This window comes from Lissotriton vulgaris, chromosome 12 (genome assembly GCF_964263255.1).
Source record: "Lissotriton vulgaris chromosome 12, aLisVul1.2, whole genome shotgun sequence".
NCBI classification, from domain to species: domain Eukaryota; kingdom Metazoa; phylum Chordata; class Amphibia; order Caudata; family Salamandridae; genus Lissotriton; species Lissotriton vulgaris.
The window spans coordinates 126,533,771-126,554,604 of NC_141700.1; the positions used below are offsets into that span (position 1 = coordinate 126,533,771).

The 20,834-nt window shown below is 43.9% G+C and overlaps 1 protein-coding gene across 4 annotated transcripts in view; it reads left to right on the forward strand.

Annotated features, from left to right (window-relative positions):
* Positions 1-20,407, forward strand: part of TPM3 (tropomyosin 3) — a 116,090-nt gene extending 95,683 nt beyond the window's left edge. For all 4 annotated transcript variants that reach the window (XM_086947521.1, XM_086947523.1, XM_086947527.1 and 1 more), the window contains one exon: positions 18,954-20,407. In XM_086947521.1, coding sequence (XP_086803647.1) covers positions 18,954-19,036 — 83 coding nt within the window. In that variant the 3' untranslated portion in view covers positions 19,037-20,407. The remainder of the gene's footprint in view (positions 1-18,953) is intronic.
* Positions 20,408-20,834: the final 427 nt, after the last annotated feature.

The following is a 20,834-nucleotide window of genomic DNA, read 5'->3' on the forward strand; positions in this document are numbered from 1 at the left end:
CAGACCCATCCACGTGGTTTCTTAAACATACAGAAAGAAGGTATGACGGGCATGTGTGTACATCCTAGAAGTGCAGGGATTTGGTATAGCCCTCTCGTCTCACCCAGTAAATGTCAAAAACCTTAATTCGCAATTCATTGAAGTAGAGACCTTTCCAGACCAGGTGAACATACCCATTCACACTTCTGCCAGTGAATCTTCACAAGCTGACTTACACGCTGGTTTGCAGTGGAAATACTCTGAAGTGGATGGAATTAATTACTTGTGCAAGTTTGTCAAATTGAAACATTCAGAATTCTATATTTATCTATGTTGTGGTGGTTGACATTTTCTTTTTTCGAGGGGCACGTTAATTTTTGCCAGTCCAAGTACCTTTACAGCACGTTTCCTTTTCAATGCAGCTGAACCTCCGGCCGCTTGAATGTTTGAAGTATTTCTGAAGTTTCTCACTTGTGGCGTCCTGTTTAAAATTCCGACATAGGGCCCTAGTTACTAAGCTTCTCTGGTAGCTGTATAATTTGGTTATTAAGCCACTCCACAGCACTGTCTGCCATCAGTTGTCTTACACTTGTGCTGGGCTAACTGCATGCGTAGCACCCCTGAAGATGCGTTAATGATTTGGTGCCAATCTCCCCATATGTACATAAAACATTCCTTCACAACTCAAAGTTGTCACGTTCCCCGAGTAGAGGAGCTTGGGCATTTATACTATGGATAGCTCTTCACAAGCAGAACCGGTCTCTGGCGCATTATGGATAGCTCTTCACAAGCTGCATCGAGGGCACGTCTGAGATGGGAAAGTCAGCAGTTGTCTGTAGAGCCATATTAGTGGCAGATTGACCCTGCCTACAAAGGCTTTACTTGGATCGAAATCCTCACCGATTCTAAGTTAAGGACCATCTGGTTTTGAAAATATTGCTTCCTGAGCAGATCCGTTGCATCTTGGAATTTCTCTGGACACCTGGATGGTTGGAATTTAGAATTCCCCTCCAGCATGGCTGTGGGAAATGTTCAGCTGATGACGTCTTCTGGCCCCAAGGTTGCTAAAATATGCATCTGGCAAGAATGAAGGGCCTGAAGAGCTGTTGAGACTGGCACTGCTGATAAAGGTTGATTGGAGTAAGGACCGGGGCCTGGAGGTATGTGTGGATTGCAAACAGCAGCATAGCAGACTGGCGTGTAGGGACACTTCGTTCTTTTCCCAAGCTGTGCAGCCATATGTGAATCTATATATGCATTTCAACACCGATTTCTAGCTGTCCTGCCTCGGTGCCCAGGAAATTAAAGATATGACAACCTGCTGAAACACTAAGCAGGTCCCCACCCCCCATAGAATGTGCAGGGAGGACCGAAAACTGGATTCGGTGGATGGCTTTAATCTTTTTATGCTTACATTTTACTGCCAGTAGAACCAGTGTGGTGTACGGGTTGAAAGAGGTCCAGTGGAAAAAAGGGTGCAATTAAGACACAATTTATTCTTACAATGCAGTAAAGAGTTAAACTTTCATCTAAGGTGGCCGTGAATAGGCACAAGCTAAAAGGTTTTCAAGAGCTGTGTAAAAAAAAAAGATGGATTTCTAGGCGCAGGAAGTGCAGGGGCACAGCAGTTCATTCAGATAATGATGAACGTGGGGCTAAAATAGGAAAAGTAACCGTAACCGCATGTGCGCGCCATGCATGCTCTAAATCAGGGGTCTCCAAAACGGTCCTGGAGGGCCGGATCCATGCCAGATTTTTAAAATTACATGCATCTCAATGGGGATATCCAAAAAATCTGGCATGGATCCGGCCCTCCAGGACCGGTTTAGAGACCCCTGCTCTAAATGAACATTCTCTGCACTCTTATGCCATCTAGTTTGCACTGTATTTTGATCTCTGCAACAGACCGCTAAACCTGTTCTGTGTCACATATATGGTCTACAATATATTATATGGAGAGAGGTTTAAGGCGAACCCTTGCTCATGATTGGGTGGCTATTTTGTCCATCTCCTTCCCTGCTCCTTATTCAATAGGTTTTCTCTCTGTCCCATCAGTGGAGCACAGTTTCTTTACTTCAGTTCTGATTGAAAAGACTGGTATATATTTTTCTCCGCTTACATGAGGGCGCTCTGTTTTAGGTCACGCCTACTAGACCGTACAGGCGGTGCCTGTTTTAATACATTTTGTAGGCTTACAGATAAATTAAACCTACTTGAATTGACTTAAAGCATCCCCATTGATTACTTGGGTTGGTTTACGGTCACTCATTTTCCTGCTTATTTAATGGATTTTTTGCCAGTCTTGTGTTTGTTCCTCCCTTGGGGCATTGTCACTTTATGCTGGTGGATCTACTTTCTTTCTTTTTATGTAAGCTGTAGGAGAGTAGGATCTGCTTACTATGGTTCCCCCACTTTTTGCTGGTGTTTCACTGTTTTTCGACTTTAGTCTGGCTGGGGCCCCGCTATCCAGGACCCCAGCCTAGCTGCTTCCTCTCTAAATTAATTGCATGTACTTTAGGTACACTCCAGTTTGGTTACTGGGGTGCCCTTGTGAGTCCCTAGTACTTGGTACTAAAGGCATAGGTACCCCAGAGGCCTACCAGGGGCTGCAGCATGTATTATGCTACCTCTGGGAAGCCTCCCAAAATGACACTACAGGACCGCTACTGCAGCCTGCGTAAGGTGCATGCACCACTTACTAAGATATAGGTTACCTATATCTACCTTTAATCACTGACACATATAAACCTATCAGTCACTCCTATGGCAGGCCTTATCAATCCTGAGGGCAGAGCGCTTGGTTTTGTTTGAAAGGGTGCCCATGCATGAGCCATGCCCCTCTGCAGCTTTCAGAGCCTATTCTCTGTGGCTGTTCTGTGATGCAGCAAGACCATATACTCTTTAGTGCATTATAACCTTGCGGTAAATGCTAACTTTAGAATGGCAGCAAGGAAACCTGTCGTGTTTGGTGTCAAATACTTTGGAATCCTACATCTCCCCCTCCCACCTGTCCTAGTGGCAGTGGTAGAATTCCACTCTTCTGGAGGGAGACACATGTACACACTGGTCTAACCGGTATTAGTTTAAAAGAGCTCTGGCATCACAAAATTGGATGCTGCAGCCACAGACACGAGTCTGGCCTCCTGCTGCTGACCGAAACTCTGGCAGGGGAGGCCTGGACAATAGGTTTCCTGTCACAGGGCGGTGTAACCACCTCCCAGACAGGCTTTAGTGTATTGGGGCTGGGTGGGTGCACTCTGAGAGTGCTTTGAAGTCAGCACTGGGGGCACATTTGGTGTCCCTATGCATAGTCCAGTTCAAACCGGTTGCAGGGCTACCAGCCCCTGCTCTGGCACGAAACTGGACAAAGGAAATGGGTGTAGCCACCCCTCTTTCTAGACCCTCCCATAGGTGGGTCCCCAGAGTATGTCCAATCCCCTTTCTTAGTATAAGTAAGGGACTCCTGGCAACAGGGCTTTAGATTACACCTGGACAAAACTCTGAAACTGAATCCTGGAACTTCGACTCTCTATTAAAGACTAGAGGACAGAAAAATCTTTTTCCTGCCATCTGTGTTGCTTCCCCATCTGCGCCCTTTTTCTCTTGCTTGTTGCATTTCTTCCCCAACCCTGCTGTGCTGCTTCCCACCCGTATTCTGCACAACTCTATTCCTCACCCCATTGTACTGCAATAAAAAACATTTTGCCTCATTTTGTAGCAATGCACATGGATGTTGTATGCTTGTGAAACTAATAGACAGCCACCTCATAGCGTCTTTTTTTGAAAGCTTTTTTGTTTCTCTTTAGCCATGCTGCACAGCATGATAACCTTTGGCAAAGCCAGGAGGTCCCAAAGGCGAGACCTACTGGCATTGCCAATGCTTTTTTTGGTTAGTTTCTGCACTCTGAGGAAATTCATTTCTTTCCTCTGTCATCCACTCACTACCACTTGCCTCTCCCACCCCTGCTCTTGCATTGCTGCACTTGCTTCTTCTGACCTTCTTTTTCTTGATATATTCCCTCGACCCCAGTGTTGACTCCGTGTGGGCCTGGCAACTGCACACCTCCCGGACTGCTCGCCTTGTTGCTTTTACCAGGGCGTTTTAAACATAGTTTTGTTCCTGAGGGTTCGACAGCTGCACAGTGCTACCGCCTCCCAGGCTTCTTTTGTATTGTTGCTCACTTGCCAACATATAAATAGGTAATGTAATATAGATTTATATAGTTTATTGTTCTATAAATGGCTGTCCTTGTTGAAATGGTAAATTACAAACGTGCAAGTGGTACATCACTACCTAGACTAAGGCATGCGGTGGCCTTTTTGGAATGGTGATAAATTAGTTTGTATTCCTTCGCACTTACTGTTGAAGACTTAGAGTGCTTCCGCACTATGTCCATGCTTTTACCTTCCTTCGCAGCCATGCTGATGGTAGTGGCAGGCACGGAGTGGTATGTTCTGGACTCTTGCCTTTAGAGGCCTACTACACAGAAATGAACTGTGACAATTGAAATTGGTGGGGCATAAAACCTGGTGTACTGCTTTAAGTAAGCTCCCCTATCATGAATTGGTCATTGGGGTGGAAGATAAAATCAAGTCCTCAATAGTTTGAAAAAACAGGGTGAGATATTGCATTTGTCCCCAGATTTGCTTAGAAGCCATCATCCCAGAAAGAGCACTCATTAAATATCGTAGCTCTTTCATGGCGTGCATATTAAACCTGACCCTCCTCTGCAGTGTTGCAGAAGGGCCCACCCTGAGCTATTTTTTTTATGACCAACGTCATACATTTTCCCACGCAGTTTCCAGGAAAAAAAATCGAAAAATTGCTGGTGCATGCAATCAAAAAATACAATTTCAAATTGCCAAATATGTAGCAGTGTCTATTTGCTCTTTCAGGTTTTTTTTCTTCACTGTTCCAGCGTGTCCTTTCCGAGTATATTCTCAAACAATATGACAAAGAATCACACAGAGACCAGTTTAAAAAAACACATCTTGCAGTTTCTGCTGTACAGCCATTGAAGACCTATTTAACAGGCTAATGCAACTGTTCAGTCTCTCATGTTACAGAGACCTTGCAGGTTCAGACAGCTCACAGATTACATTAATCTGTAAGATTAGGGTTTCAGACACCAGTACTAATCGTCGGTTATATGCTTTAAATATACTTTTGGAAATAGTTAATTTGTCCCTTAACAGCCTGTCAATTTATGAAAATACTCCTAGTTTTCTCATAAATAAAAGGTTTTAATTTTGGAAAACCAGTGCCTTCCCCCACCCCAACCCCAACGTATTTTTTCATTAAAAAAAATACATCTGTCCTGAAATGCCACCTTTTGGTATTTTAATAAATAGTAAATATGCTTCTTCTTACCAAGTACTTGCATGTACTACTGCCCATGTATCCCCATCTCATGCCTTGGGTACCCACAGTAGAACGACCAGCTTTGGCAAAGCTAATAGATCTAGGTTAAATGTTCTTATGCAGGCTGAATTAGCACATTGATTGAGGCCCATAGAGGGAAAATAGCAGGGTATTTAGTTAAAATAGTCCCGCATGCAGTTCAACGCATCCACTGGTGTGGATTGTGGAAGGACACGCTTGTATAGTTAACATTAGGTGAGAGGTTATTACTCCACTGGTCTGAGCCAAGACTGGATTGACATAGTCTAAAGCCAGTGACTGAAAAAGGCGGGTTGGAGAAAGTCAGTGGTTGTAAGGATCGGACCCAGCGCCCACTCTATTTTGTTAGCAATGGGTCTCTTTGACTGCTGTGCTGTCAAGACCAAGACTTATAAATCCTACAATGAGCCAAAGGTAGCCTTTGGCCAGAAGTCGAACCAATCGTACCGTGGGTGTGCCAGTACGCCAAAAATTGCCATTTCTCTGCCAGGGCCATCATTTTGTTAATAGCGGGTGCTTTTATGATATGAATGAGCCAGTATTGCCATATATATATACCAAGGACAGCAATTTGCTCATTGGGAGGGCGTGGTTGCTCAAACGGCTAATCTTAGCTGCAGATTGTGCATAAACCCAAGAAGCACCAGATATTCTCCTAATCGTTACTTTAAAGATAATAATTTGCACTTGCACGTAATAAATTTGTGTTTAATCAACTATACTACTGACCTCTCCCATAACGCACACCATAGTTCGTGACACACCTTCAGCTAGTCACCCGCTCCTTAGATCAACCTTATGCCGTCATGCAGAAGTTATGAGATACAAACCAATTAACTAATAGGATCTTTCACCACATGTCACTCGAAAGCCACTGCAATAAAAGCAGTATAAATGTACCATACCCTCACCTGCATAAGGTGACATCCTAATGACCTATTCGAATTGATAGATCTGTATATGTAGGGTGTACTTCAATCTGGCTGGGCTGTGAACAGTAAACACCCACTCCAAAGGAAACTTGTAAAATCTTTCGACATGAATCAAAACGCAAAAGGGCAGTATAAAAAGATGTAATCCATTTCATCTTCACCATAGCCTACACAAACCACCTCTAAACCAACTATTAAGATCTCACGAAAAGCTATCAACAGATACACAATTGATTGACATTTGCAGGTGACTTAAAGAAGGGCCCAAACAGAAAATGTGATTTGATGCTGTAAGAATGGTTGTAAGCACTACACAAATATAACACAACGTAAGACCTCACTTGCTGGTCCATCACAAAGTAACATGTGTGGTGAGGTGTCTAGAAGAAGAATAAGAAAAGGCGATAGGGCGAACCATCAAAACAAATGTACTAGACCTACTGCAGCAGAGGTGGGGGAGGGGAAAGGGGCCTTTAGGAGCCTAGAGGAGCACGGGCACAGGAAAGCAAGGGTTCCAGTAGGGTACTGCCCAGAAGGATTAGGCAATCATAACCAAGTTACACATTACTGCTCACCCTACATATAATAGAGCATACACAAGGGCTAGTAGCAACTTCCACTGTCCCTCTCCACCATCACAAACCTCCACCAACCCACAGAAGAGGCAGAAGTGACCTCTGCGAAAGGTGTACACTTCCTTCCACAGCCGACTCTGACTTAGCAAAGGGTCGGAAGACATCCATCCTCAGACACGCCCCTCCCCACACGACACACAAACACCCAGCACAGATCCCGTCTGCAGGGGAGATCACTGCGCTGCTCATAACGGGTATTGGCACTAACATGCAGAGGTCAGAGGTTTGCCAGGTGTGTGCACTATGAAGCCATGGCTAAAAAAGCAAAGGTCTGCCCCCAGTATTCTAGGGCCAGACACCAGCACACTTGTGTTTGCCCACACACTCAAGTCTATTTCCTACTGCTGCCTGCGCAGGTCCTGTCCAGCTCCTCCGTCACCGGGCTCTCGCCGGCTCCAGTGCGCCACATGGCTCATTAAAGTGCATAGTGTGATTGAGACATGCACTGTCGAAATGCAGTTAAGTGTGACTTTAGCCTTTCAGTTTTTCTGGACAGAAGTCAAATGGAGAGCTCTGGGTCTCAATTGCAGGCCAGCGTCCTCTCAGATGCTACACTAGCCACCAGGGCTCTAAATACAGAAGCTGAGCTGCCTATGTGGCCTTCTTTGGCGAAGCACACACTCTAGAGGGCCAGTGCCTGAACACCCTCAGCAGAGAGTCGCCTTGGGTGCTATTCATGTACGTTGGTTCATTGTTGGACCGGCTTGTCTGTACCTTTCCGCCCCCACCCCTTGAGATCATGGTTAATAGTGCTGTGTAGGTGTGTGCACTCCAGGTGTACACTTCATGCTACTGTAAGCATGCACATTCGTTGTGAAAAGAAGCCTGTGTGAACCCCAGTTGTCCCTTTGCTGGTCCGGTTAGTTCAGCAGGTATGCTACTTGAGATGTGCGAGGGGAGCTTTGCAGCCTGCCTACCACACAAGTGGTGCTGCAGGTGTGCTGGTTGCAATGCAGGAGTCTCCGTCTCCTCTTCTCTCCCAAAAAGATCCTGGGCGGGTGTCCTCCCTTCTTGCTCCTTCAGTGTGGTGGATGCTGGACTATTTCTTTGTAAGGACTTAAGAGGACCAGAATGAGGGCCCGTGATAGAGGGTTTTGCAGCATGTAATCGCTTCTAGATGCACACGCGTTGCACAATTCCGCCATCTAGTGGTTGGGTCCGGCATAGAGCGGGTTTCCTCTTGTCCTTTCCCCTTCATTGGAGACTTGACTGGTTGGGCGAACTCTTGCTACTTTACTAACTCCTTTCTCTCTTCTCTCTCTCTCTCTCTCCTTTTCCCTTGTCTTCCCCTTTCTGCTCCTCACCCTCCGGCTGCTGCAGAGAAACTCTACAGCCAGCGTGAGAGAAAGCACCTCCTCTCTGGCAAGCTGAAGCTAACGCTGCAGGATCTCAGTGACTGTTAACTCTACTAGGAATGGCCGCCATTTATGCGTGCATGTGCCCTCCTCCTCGACAGCATGTTTTGCACAGTTAAGGCACGGGCAGTTATTTGCTCTGTCCTCTTCCAGGCTTCAACAAGCCAGACAGATCCTCTCCACTGTCACCTTGAACCGGTGAAACCTCGTTGGACTTGCCCCTCCCCAGCCAGAGAAGGCGGCCTGCTGCTCCAATGCTTGTTGATCAGATCACCTATAAACAATTTAGTTTCCTCACGCTTCCCATTTCCACCTTCATAACCAGTTCTTTCGCTTTATTTCTTTCCTCTCGTTTTCGAATGCTCCATTTGATTATTTTTTTTCTTGGCTGCGTTATTTTAATCTGTTCTCCATAACCACACTTTATATTGAACGAGGCTTTTATGATTTGCTAAAAGTGTGGCGTGGACACTTGTTTAGTGCCATTGAAATGCTGATGGCAGGTATCCAAGTGAAGGCAATAGATACCTAGGCTCATGTGAACGTCCGTAGTTCCACAAAAGGTCTTGTGACCCAAACTCTTAATCAGAGCTCTTCTACTCCAGTCTCACATGGACTCCTACCATCCAGGTTGAGTGCTCAGTAGCTCCGCTGCCCTCTGCTCATGTGACCCATGTATGGAACTCTATCCGAATAGTTGTTTTCTTCCCCTTTGTATGATGGTGCATCATTCTATGACCGCATATAGTGTTTTTTCTCAGAAGGCTTAATTGTGAAGACAGACTACACAAGAAATAGCATCACTAGTTGAATTAAGCGTACTCCATGGTGCAGCTTGTTTCTGAATGTGAGACTGGTTTGCTCCATCACAGAAAAGATTGCTTTTCCTATTCTTATTATTGGTATTAATCCCGCCACTCCCCCAAACCCTGCTTTAACAAACCGACCAGAACAGTAACACTGGAAAACGTAGGCAAGGCCAGTAAAGGAAATGTACTTTTCTGCAAAAATTAAGTTATTAGTTAATTAATTTTGCTGAAAACACTTGGTTTCATCTAGAAAACCACATCTGACTATCTGATTCGTCAGTCTCCCACCAGTTCTCATCCTGTGCGAGTCTTCAGTATCTTTTGTCCACTAAAACAAAGGTTAGTCCCTGTGCTTCGTGTCCCTTCTGTCTATGCACCCCTTTGCCTCCACCCAGTAACTTTCATATACGTTTCGCTGAAACATGGGTACTCTGTTCTTCCCTCTGCCAAAATCCACTAGTATGCATAATCGGAAAAAGTTTTAAAAACCTTTCTGATAGAACCATAGAGGCAGAAGTTTTGCTCCACCTTTCACCTGTGGATCACCTGTGTCCACAATTGGTCACTTTTTCCCACCTATTGGAATAAATGCAGAAATTGTGTTCTTTGCTATCCTCTGGAGCCAGGCGATTCTCTGTGTCTGGAAACTACTTTCTATCTTCAAAGGGAAGATAAAGTGGAAAGTTGTGTAAATACATACCGAGCTTCGTACTGGGCCTTCATACTGGGTAGTGTGTACTGTTGCTCTAATATTTACGTTTGAAACTATAAAGAACAGATGTATTCTGTGTAAACTTCAAACCAGTAGTCAATCATCTGCAGTATCCCTATGATTTTAGAGATTTAGACCAATATTTCAGTGCTTGTTTTTGCTCATTAATCAAACTTGGGCAACTGCATAGCAAATGTAAAGTGAATCTTTCTTAGTTCCACGCGAGTCACAGCAGCGGCAGATGGATTAAGTTATATTTACCTCCCTACAACTCCATTCTGCTTATGAAACTAGCTTTCAACTATCAAGATTTAGACTGTTTATTTAATTGGCTCTATTGAATACCACTGAAGTGGTGCGATATAGGACATGTGTCTGGTTGTACCATGTCACTGAAATAGGGAAACTCTAAAAATATTCATTTATACGGTACTCTTAAAAGCATCCATGAACGAATACTGTCTGGATCCGTCTTGGAATCGTCATCTGATAAACAAGTCAGGGAGATGGTTAAGAGTATTATTAACGAACAAATGAAAGATGTAATAGTAACACGCACAGCAAGGAGTAGACAAAAATAAATTACTGTGAAATTGGTCTAGAAAAGACTCCTGTCTGTCAGACGTAGTTTCAACCCGAGTTTTACGCTGTACAAGCTTTTAGTAAGTTGAAAACACATATTAAGGATTTGCCTGAAAGCTTAACCAGACATGTAACACGCCTCAAAGTAATAGCACCTTACAGTCAATAAAGGAACTTGTTTAAAATTTCAGCTGGCTTGCTGTTCGACTTTGAACCAAAGTATTATCAGTTATTGCAAGTTGACTGTTTTTTTTTTAATAAACATGTTTTATTGCGTCAATGAGCAGATACAATGCAGAGCCCCTCCAACCAGAGGTCTTCTGCTACAATTTAAGCACCACATTGGCATTGACATTTTATATGCACGCTTTCCCTATTATAACATAGATAAGAAAAAAAACAATTGCATAACAATTACATGTCCCCCAGTTAACTCCCCCCCCCCCCCCCCCCCATCCCCTTGCACTGTCATAATTCCGCGTCTCCAGCACCACTTGCGTTCTAATTCACTGTAAAGCAGTTCCTTTTGAGCCACGTGCCTAATGCATCTTAGTCCCATGCTATCTTTGCTACACCGCATCATCCCTGGGAGGAAGTGGGCTCTAAATATATGCCTCTATACTCTGCCCACCGCTTCCAAATCGTTGAGTGTTTTTGTGGGCAGCCCTGTGCTTTACAGATGGGTATCTCCAACCCCATTTTAAAATCCAAGCCATTTTTCCTTGCCGATAAGGAAGGCGGTCTTCAACTTTCCAGGTAGGCGCAATATCTTTTTGCTAGCACTAGGCCCAATACCAGTAGATGACTTTTATATATGTTCTCAACAATCCCTTCCATGATTTGTAGAAGCACGAACCTAGGCGAGGAAGGGAGCCCCCACTCCAGCACCTCCGTCAAACAGGCCAATACCCCCCGCCAAAACCTAGCAAGCGCTGTACACTGCCACACTGTATGGAGTAAGGTGCCATCCTCCCGACCGCATTGCAAACACGTTAGAGATGCCACTGGACCTGCCCTCCACAACCAGACTCTGGTAAAGTACACCCTATGTAAATAGTAAAAATAGATTAATCTGAGCAGCATTGCAATCTAAGCCCCCCAGGGGGATGCTAGTGCATCATTTATCATCTCCTTCTAATGGGCCATGGTCTCCCTCCCACACCACCCTGAGTTTATCGAGCATGGTGGGGGCTATTTGTTACTAATGATACATTTTGGTAATTTTACGGTCTTGTAAGTCCCCCATGAACAGTTTTGTTTCAATGGGGCTGAATTCAGGGAGGGATTCCAGTCCTGTAACACTAGGAAGTAGGGCATGCTGAAATTGGGGGTATCTAAAGAACTGGGTCTTTGACATCTGGTATTCTTGTTGAAGATCTTAGAAAGACTTCAGGACTGTACCCCGCATCACATCTCCCATGGTGGAAATCCCCATGTTGTCCCACCCTCAGAATCCAGGCAAGGCCGCCAACTGAGGCAGACCCCCCATTCGACCACATGTTTTTTTTCCTTTGTCAATCTGCCCCACCAACCCAACTTTCCCAGCCTGCCTGCACACCTGAAAGACTACCCTCGTAGCCGACGGTAAAGCTTTACGACGGGAGGCAGAATACAGAATAGTGTGAAGGGTCGCCTCTCCCATGTATTGTCTTTCCACCGCATATGCGGGATTGCTTCAGTCACCATACCACCAGTCGTTCAATATCAGGAAATGCAAGGCCATGTAATATGATTGTATATCTGAGGCGGCTAACCCCCAGATCCCCCCCTCCTGCCCCCCCCCCCCCCCTTTGTATGTTGACTGGAAACAAGTCTTCAGCGCCACTCTGGATGCCTTATCTATCCATAAGAACTGGCTTAGGGCCGAATTGACCTGACGAAACACGCTGAAGAGCCTGGGTTGGGGTGGTTTTGTAGTTGATATAGCAATCGTGGTAACCATGCCATTTTAAAGATTGCCGATCGACCCGGAACAGTTCATCACGGACACTTGTCCACACCGGCACAATATTTCTGTCCCAGGAAGCCCCCGCCGAGTCAGTCAAAAAGACTCCCAGGTATTTTACCTCTATCATAGTAGCAAGTTGACTGATTTTGACTTAAGTTCATTTAATCACGCTTCAAAACCAGCCTTTCTCGCTTTTTTAGATAATTGCATGTATCCAATTCTCCAGAATCTTAACTAGGGCATTTCCAACTAAAAGGGTTTTTAGAGCCGTTTTATGCAGATTAGTTATAAAGTCATTTAGACGATTATGATCGCCTACCACTGGCAGTGTCAGCTGGAAGCTGACTACATCTATAGTCACATCTTCTGTGCAAAGACTGAACATCAAAATGGCAAGCATGCATCCTAATACGTCCGCATTTTTTTTTGTTACAATATTGTCGTGCCAAATCCCAGCTTTATACACACACACAAACACCCTCCCCCCCCCCCCCCGCACACGCACACGCACACGCACACCGCACACGCACACACACACACACACACACACACACACACACACACACACGGTATCACAGAGTAAAAGTTAAAAGGCTAGGATCTTTTATTAGCAATTCCGAACTTGGTTAAATGTAGCCGTATGATGGCTTAGTTAACCCTATTGAAGGTTGCAGGGTAGTCCAGGAATCAGCAGTATGATACCCTCCCAGACTTTCATCATCCTCTGGCTGATATTAAGGGCTGTGAAGGTATCCATGGAGATGGCATTTGGGGAGACCTCTATAAGAGATGCACAGGGAAGGGAAATGTTCAAGCATGGAGTGTACTCCTTCTCTACGGCCTGTCCTAAAAGTTGTGAAAGAGTGGTGAGCAGGGATTAGGAGTACTGAGATCACTATAATTTTAAATTTTTCCTTCTTTGAATCCTAATCCTTAAAATAAGGCTTCTCAAAGGTTAAATTCTGCTCCCAGTAAAGGGGAACAAGGAAGGACAATGTAGTTCGGCCTAACTAGTCCTATACCTGCAACATTTGACACTTTGTTTTTGCACTGGCTCAAAAAAAAAAAGGCGTGGTGTGATATACAGACATGCAAATTATATGCAAATCCCAGGACCGTACTTGGCAAACATGCCCTCTGTGCGTTGATCATGCCTTTGAACTGTCCTGCATTATTCTTTTTTTGCTCACCCTTTTAGTTGCTTTTTATCTCCCTCTACTTTTTTTTCGTTTACTCTCAATCTCATCAAAATGTTTTATCGGAAGTACCTAATGATTCCGCTCTTCCTTTGTAGCAGGTTTACTCCTTTTACATGTAATGTTTGTAGCCTACACAAGGCATTTTGACACTTAAGACTGCTTGGCTTCTCTCAGATTTAAGACTGACCAGGAGGACTGTCTAAAGGTAGCCTGGACCCCCTTTCTATATCTGCATCTTAAATCATCCATAACCAATCTTATCCACTCTACAATGTGTGCAGGCAAATAATGGCATTGCCTCCAAAGCAGTGCTGGCGTATCAGTAGATGTCCTCCGAGCGTTTGTAATGGTGTGATATTTAGTTCTGTTTAGGTCTGTAACCCAAGATACAGTTCTGTGAAGAAAAAAAATGGGGGGGGCAAATGGATATTTCTGATTGTGGTGCACAAGGTGTGGCAGTGAACCACTGAGATGGAATGGAGGGTTTAAGTTGAGCTTTTGAGTAGCAGCTTTGTGATGCACTCGTCTTGTATGTTGCAGCACAATTTTATTTATTTTATTTTGAAAGTTTACAATGTGGTTGTTCAACGGCTAAGTTGGAGTGCTTGTCCTTTGTAACTGCTTGTGAGATTCCAGCACAGGTTGAGGCTGGAAGGCTTGCGGTGGTGTGAATGTATGTTCTCCAGAAGGAGCTGCAGCACAAGTAGAATGGTTACTGTTGGATTGGCGTCTACATCTTCTCTTGTAGTGCAGGCTGTCCTAATTGGTTGTGCAGATCAGCCCAAGTGGAACTTCTGTTTTTAGGCGATGTACGATCGAAGTGCTCTGTCTCAACCCGATGCTCAAGTGAATGCTTGTGTATTCAGGCTCCATGTCTTCTTTCCCTTCTCACCAATGTTGTAGCGCATGTTTTTTTGCAGTTCTATGAGTGAATGGTTAATATATGTTGAGTTCCTGGCTGTTTAAATGTTTTCTGTGACACTATTGAACTGGTGAGTGCTTATTTTGACAGTGTGTGTAGGTCCATAGCTTTATGAACACAGTTACTGTTTATTCGAGCTTGGAGTTCAGATAAAAAGCGCTGCATGTCTAGTGGAGGCGCAGTGGTAGTTGAGTAGTTATAATTCTTCCATAGATGGCTGTAGAGACATCGACTTTGCTTTTGTAGAGTAGTGCTTTGTTTCTTCTAGTACATTGCTGGTAGTAGCAGAGACTGATTTGCTTTGTTTAGAGCTATGTCAGTCAATGTTGCAGCTCAGTGGAATACTTTTGAAAGGCCTCAGTCAGTGATGAGGAATTTTGTCCATGGTGCGATCTCGGGCTGGAGTAGATTTCGTCCCTTGGTGATGGGTGTCTTGTTTCTGCATGGCCATGGTAGTTGTATGATTTGACTGATATGGTTTTGTTTGCAACTGGATCTTTGCATCTCACAATTGTAGTTTTTCTTGAATGTCTCTAGCGGTTGCATGGTTTAATTGGTGGAGTTGCTACTTTGGTTCAGTTACAGCTTTTGCTTTTAAATTTTCCAAATCGTTGCATGTTAACTAAACTTTGTTAACTTTTTGCAATGCTACAATGTCTGTGTTAGATGTGGTGGTTGGAAAATATGTAGAGGGATGGAAGAGAGGAGACATAAGAGAATCTAGGTGAAACCGTGCAAATGGAATGATCTTTGCAAAATGTAGAAATCAAGGTTATTGATCTTGTCTTGGCTGTGGTTGACCTCTTGCAAGGCTGTCCTGTGGCTAGTTTGGTTTAGGGAATTTGCACAAGTTTCAAGCCTGATTAAGGGTAATTTTTCTGTACTACTTTGGGAGTCTCAATGGCATTTGTTTCCTTAGCTTTTAGTAGTTGCTTGACGAGGGTGGTTTCGGTGGAGCATTCACTTAGGCTTTAAGAAGTACACTGCTAGGTTAGGTTGTTGGGCACTGCGCCCTTGGGTTGTTGGGTGGTCTGCAGTTTTTGAACACGGGTTGTGAATGCATGTCGCCCTCTTTAGTCTGTTCAGATTCTGATTGCATGCTCGCTCTGTCATTTGTTCTTTCGCTCCTGATCACTGTTACTGTGTGCTACATGTCTGGCAGCTTCTCCAACAATAAAGGATTTTCTGAAACTGATTGTGAGATTATTATTTATGTTCGGCATAAGATAGGAATGATCTGCAGCTGTTACACAATAGTGTGTGATCAGCATCTTTCACCTGCTTTGCAAGCCACGTAAGCTAAGAGTTTGATTCTGCTTAAATGAGGAGTAATGTTTAGTCTAACAATCCTAGCCACAACCAACGTTTCTGCAGATCCCCCGCTATTTCATGTCCTTTACAATGGGAAGTTTCAGAAACGTAGTTTTTAATATTTGAAAATACAGTGAAATGTAATGCTAAAGATTGCGTTTCCCAATAATAAAACTAATTCGGTAGCAATTTACAGGTTCTAACAGAAACCAATTCTAATTTCAAAGATTACTTTAAAAAACAATTCAGCAGGGGATAATGAGGTTTCTGATCTGGTCTGGGATGTTGCAGACCCTTCATCAGGACATGTAGGGGACCTTTTCAGTATCTTCAACGTTCTTTTGAATCTCAAAGTGAATCCTGACAACTTACATTGCGAGTGGTTTATTTCAATCTGTTTAAGACTCTCATTTACTGAGGATTCCCCTTTTAATTTGTTAAGATTGTATACTTTGTATTGTGATTAACACATGCTGTAGTTTATGACACACAAAGCTGCTCTGAGCACCTTATGTATTGGTTCTAGCCTTTGTTGGAAGATAAGGGTGGGAAAGGTCTTGAAACATTAAGGCATCGCCTCCACTTGATGATCTTAGCAGAAGGTTAGAATACAGGACAAAGACCATAGTGGTGTCCAAACAAGAATCAGCCTCGGGGTTTGGGGCAGTAATGCTCATGGGATGAAATCCTTGCATGGAGCGACATGGACAAGGGAGTTGTGGAATGATTTAATATCTGTCTTGGGTGTGATCGCTTTTTTATGGCCAAGGGAGCTAGATGCTGCATGTGACCTAGGAAACCTTTTCAACAGCAGTTAGTAGCTGTAGCATTATTCACACCATTGATGTTCTTTAAAACTAAAGGACTATTGTGGGACAGCTGTTTCTCCAGCAGCACGTGGCTTCCTCCCATTCTGCGGAAGCATTATTTGTTTAAATGAGTTTCTTAAACCCAGTTACATGACTTATTTGCCTTAAAAGCCACTCTCTGGCCCACCAAGTGTTAGAATAGTCCTTGCAGCATCATTGAGCTTCTGAACTTCAGGAGAAGGTGAGTTAGTGATGGAGAAGGGTAATGCTCCTGCTCCTCCCTTTTTCATATCACTGCTTTAACGCCTTTTCACTTGTACTATTTGCTAAAATGTCAAAAACATGTAGGGAATAGGAGGTTCTCTTGTGTGTGTGAGGTGTATCAATCAGTGTATAAGGCACAGTTTCTTAACCTGTGGTCCATGGACCCCGGGGGGGGGGGGGGGGGGGGGGGGGGGGGGAGATAGCTTTGAAAATTTGGTATTACCAGATTTTTAAAGTGTTTATAAATGAAGAAGCAAAATGTAACATTTTTAAACATTCAGTGAATGTGAAGAGATTTGAAATTGGAGGCTAAAAGTAAGTTGATATCCTTAGATTTTGTAGGAGCACTGAAAGTGCATGAAACAGAATATATTATGAGTGATGGGTGGCCGAAGTTGAATTCAGAACACTCCAAACGTCCCATTAAAATTAATTTTGTTTTTTAAAGTTTTTATTATTAATTTTGTTGAAACATTTCATCATTTGCGTTTTTGTTCGATGAATGCTTATTTCTGTATTTTTTTTGTAATGTTTTGCAATTCAAAACATCTAAATTGCTTACGCCAGGGTCCCCAGCTTCCAGTAAAATGACAGTTGGGGGTCACCGGATTCCAGTAATGATTAAGTGGGGGTTTCACATAAGTAAAAAGCTTAAGAACAACTGATTAAACGTGTTCCTACCCTGCAGAGTTTCGGTAAGCACCAACACATACCCTCTTTTTCTCGACTTCTGTTGATGAGAGAAGGGCTACTGTCCTGTCAAGCCTGTATCTTATGCATGGTGATTGAATAAGATGCTTCCTTCCCTGCACCAAAGGGCTATGTGAATGCATTGCCTTACTACCAGTATAGAGTGTGGGCCTGTGATAAAATAGTGCATCATAGACAACAAAGGTGGTCAGGCCAGCAGTCTAGTAAAGACTAGGCTCCATGAATATTTAATGCATGCAATGGAGCGCACATGTAGCCTCCAGCGCGAGACCTAATAAGACTGTTAAATTGGGGCACCTAATTGTATTTCAGCAGCACACAGGTGACAGGACCTGCTGAGTCTGATCACCTGCCTGCTGGCTGACGTGGCTAGGGATGCCAAAGGGTCCTCCCACTAATGTGGAACCACCCTTTGGCTCCCATAGCAATTTGAATGTTTTGTCGTAAATGTGAACCTGTGTGTCAAGCAGTGAAGACTAACCAAGGACTGCTTTTTGTATTCCATGCATTCTGTGAGGTAAAGACTTGAATGTGGCAAAATGTGCTGGTTGACTGTTCTGTTCCGATTTAATAGTTCCCAGAATAGTCGTCTGGGAATCGTTTTCCACTCTTGAGCCACACCAAACCCTCTACTCTGCAATCATTAGAACAGTTGGCTTTTGTTTAACCCTGGGCGTAGTGCTAAGCTCGCGGAGCGCATGGAGCTTGCGCTACTACGGGGATTGCACGTAGCACAGTGCAAAAACGCGTATCGGACATTTTTTGCTTGCTCGCGGTCCTCAATGTGAAGTTTGTGACCGAGCGTGCAAAATCAACATCCCGGCGAGACTTTTCCCTCGTTCGTGATCGGCAACTTGATGTTGCTGATCGAGAGCGTGGAAAATAAACCTCCCGGGGAGATTCTCAATGCGGGGGGGGGGGGGTCAGGTTTCTCATTGCCAGTGGTCGCGTGTGCTCGTGATGAAAAACTACCAGTCCACGTTGAGAAAGCTGCCGTTCTAGTACAAATCCTACTTGAGTGGCAGAAAATGACCGCTTGCACTGAGCAAGATGCCGTTTGCAATGATTGCACAGTGCGGACAAGCATCCGGCACTGTGCAATCAGTGCGAAAAACATTTCCCTACCGCACTATGCAGTCCGTGTAGCTACGCGTAGCGCGAAGAGCACTTCGCGTAGCTATGCGTAGCGCTACTATGCAAACTACGCCCAGGGTTACTTTTGTTGTGACTGTGGCTGAATGTCACCCGTCATCCAAACAGGCGTGAGAAGTGCACGAGGCCTGTCCGGGAGGATGAAGTGGGAATGCTCTACGCATGTGCCTGTAGAATCTTGTCCCTGCTTGATGACGCTACTTGCTAACCCTTGTGTCATTGCCTCCCTTAGATAAGCTGAGAGCCACCAAAGAGGAGAACGGCAAGATGCAGCGGATGCTGGACGACACCCTGCACGAGCTGCACAGCTTATAAAGAAACAGCCCACCCGTCGCCACGCCCTTGGGAGCCGCCCAGCCCAACTCTCCTTCCACCCAATGGTTACAAAGTTGCCTTTTTACGTTGCCAAAACTCTCTGCCTGTCAATTCTTTTTCCCCGCCACAAGGTCGGAGGATGCAGAGTTGGGCATGGGATATCTTATGGGTCATCTCTAATGAAATAAGAAGAACAGACGTGAATGAAACACAATGTTTTAAAAGCATGTATGTCGTTGACATTCTGTCATTATTTGTGGAAAAATAATGTAAACCTTGCAAGCGCCGGCTGCCAGCCTAGGAGCTGCGTATTTGACACAAACCCTGTTCACACTGCCCTTTGGGAAACCTGGGTCACTAGAAAACATTGCCCCCTCTTTGCGCTATTACAGCTATATCCGGGTGACATATCTTTCATGGGTGTATTTGCCAATAATTAAAATATATAAACCTTTATTTGTTAATTTAGTTAGGGGGTGGGGGTGGTTAAATGACAATAACACCTACTAGGCTACCAAAACCTGCCAAAATGCTTCACTTTTTATTGAGCACGTATTTCCATTGTATGCATCTTGTGTGGCTTACTCGTTTGCAAGTACAGGGGGGGGGGACATTCTCCTATGAAAATAAAGTGAATCATGCAGTACTTCTCGGCTACCATGATGTAGCTAGCTAAGTCCAAGAAGCACAAATTCTCCCCTCTGCTCTAATTTCGCACTTTTTTGGTTGAGATTGTTATTGATTACATAAATGCCAGTTTTCTCTTAGGACACTGGTCTGTTTTTTGTTTTTTTTTTTTTCGTTTTTTGCATTGCAGCATATTGGCATATTAAGTGGCAAGTGCTGCTTTACTACCCATCCCTCTCTTTTGCTCCTCTATTGCCATTCACAAGCCACATTAGCATCCATGCCAACTGGCCGGTGTTTCATGATTTTCCAGATTTTGCATTTGGAGCAGTGTTTTACATTAATTTTTTTTTTGTTTTTGTTTAAGGATCAGTCTGAAACACCCTATGGCTGATCCTTCTCAGAAATGCACATCGCTGCCAAGGTTTATGGGTTGGGCCATTTAAAAAAAAAAATCCCCTTTTTGAGCGAGGTGAAAGAGTTGATAAACAATTGGGGTTCCATGCCCATCAGCTAGGTTCTTCTTGCCTGGAGGTATTTTTGTGGCAAGATCTGAAACAATGTGATTTGAATCGAAATCTAATTAGGTATTTTTGATACTAAACTGGAATATGAACATTTTGTCTTTATTTTTTTTATTTACCTCTGAAATAAAGGACTGTTTACTCCAGGCTGTTTTTAAAACATTCCATTGGGCTTTGATTTACTTAAACAAATATACAAATAAAGCTGCTATTCATAAAATGATTTACTTGCCAATTTGTGAGTATGGAGAGTGATTCTTGGCTGCTGTAATGGTAGGATAAGTGATATATTTTGTCTTTGATAAATCACTCCAAAAAAAAAACTACCTGGATTCGAAGAGGCAAAATGCATCCTCAACAAACAGAAAAAGCTAAACGGCAGTGACAATGTCCAAAGAAAAACTTGATCATGCAAGAGGGAGCCTGGAGAATAAACTGGGCTTGGAGCATGAAGGCAAATGGTTTCTGGTCTTGTATGTTAAAAACACCGGGGGAACTGTACATTACCTTAAATCATATCCACAGTCAAGTCAAGTATAAGTTTATTATGACCATGGTCTTTAAACATGTACAAGGAACAGTATCGCAAATTTAAAATATTCCCATAAAACGATAAAACATTATAAATTGATCCGATTTAGTTTAGG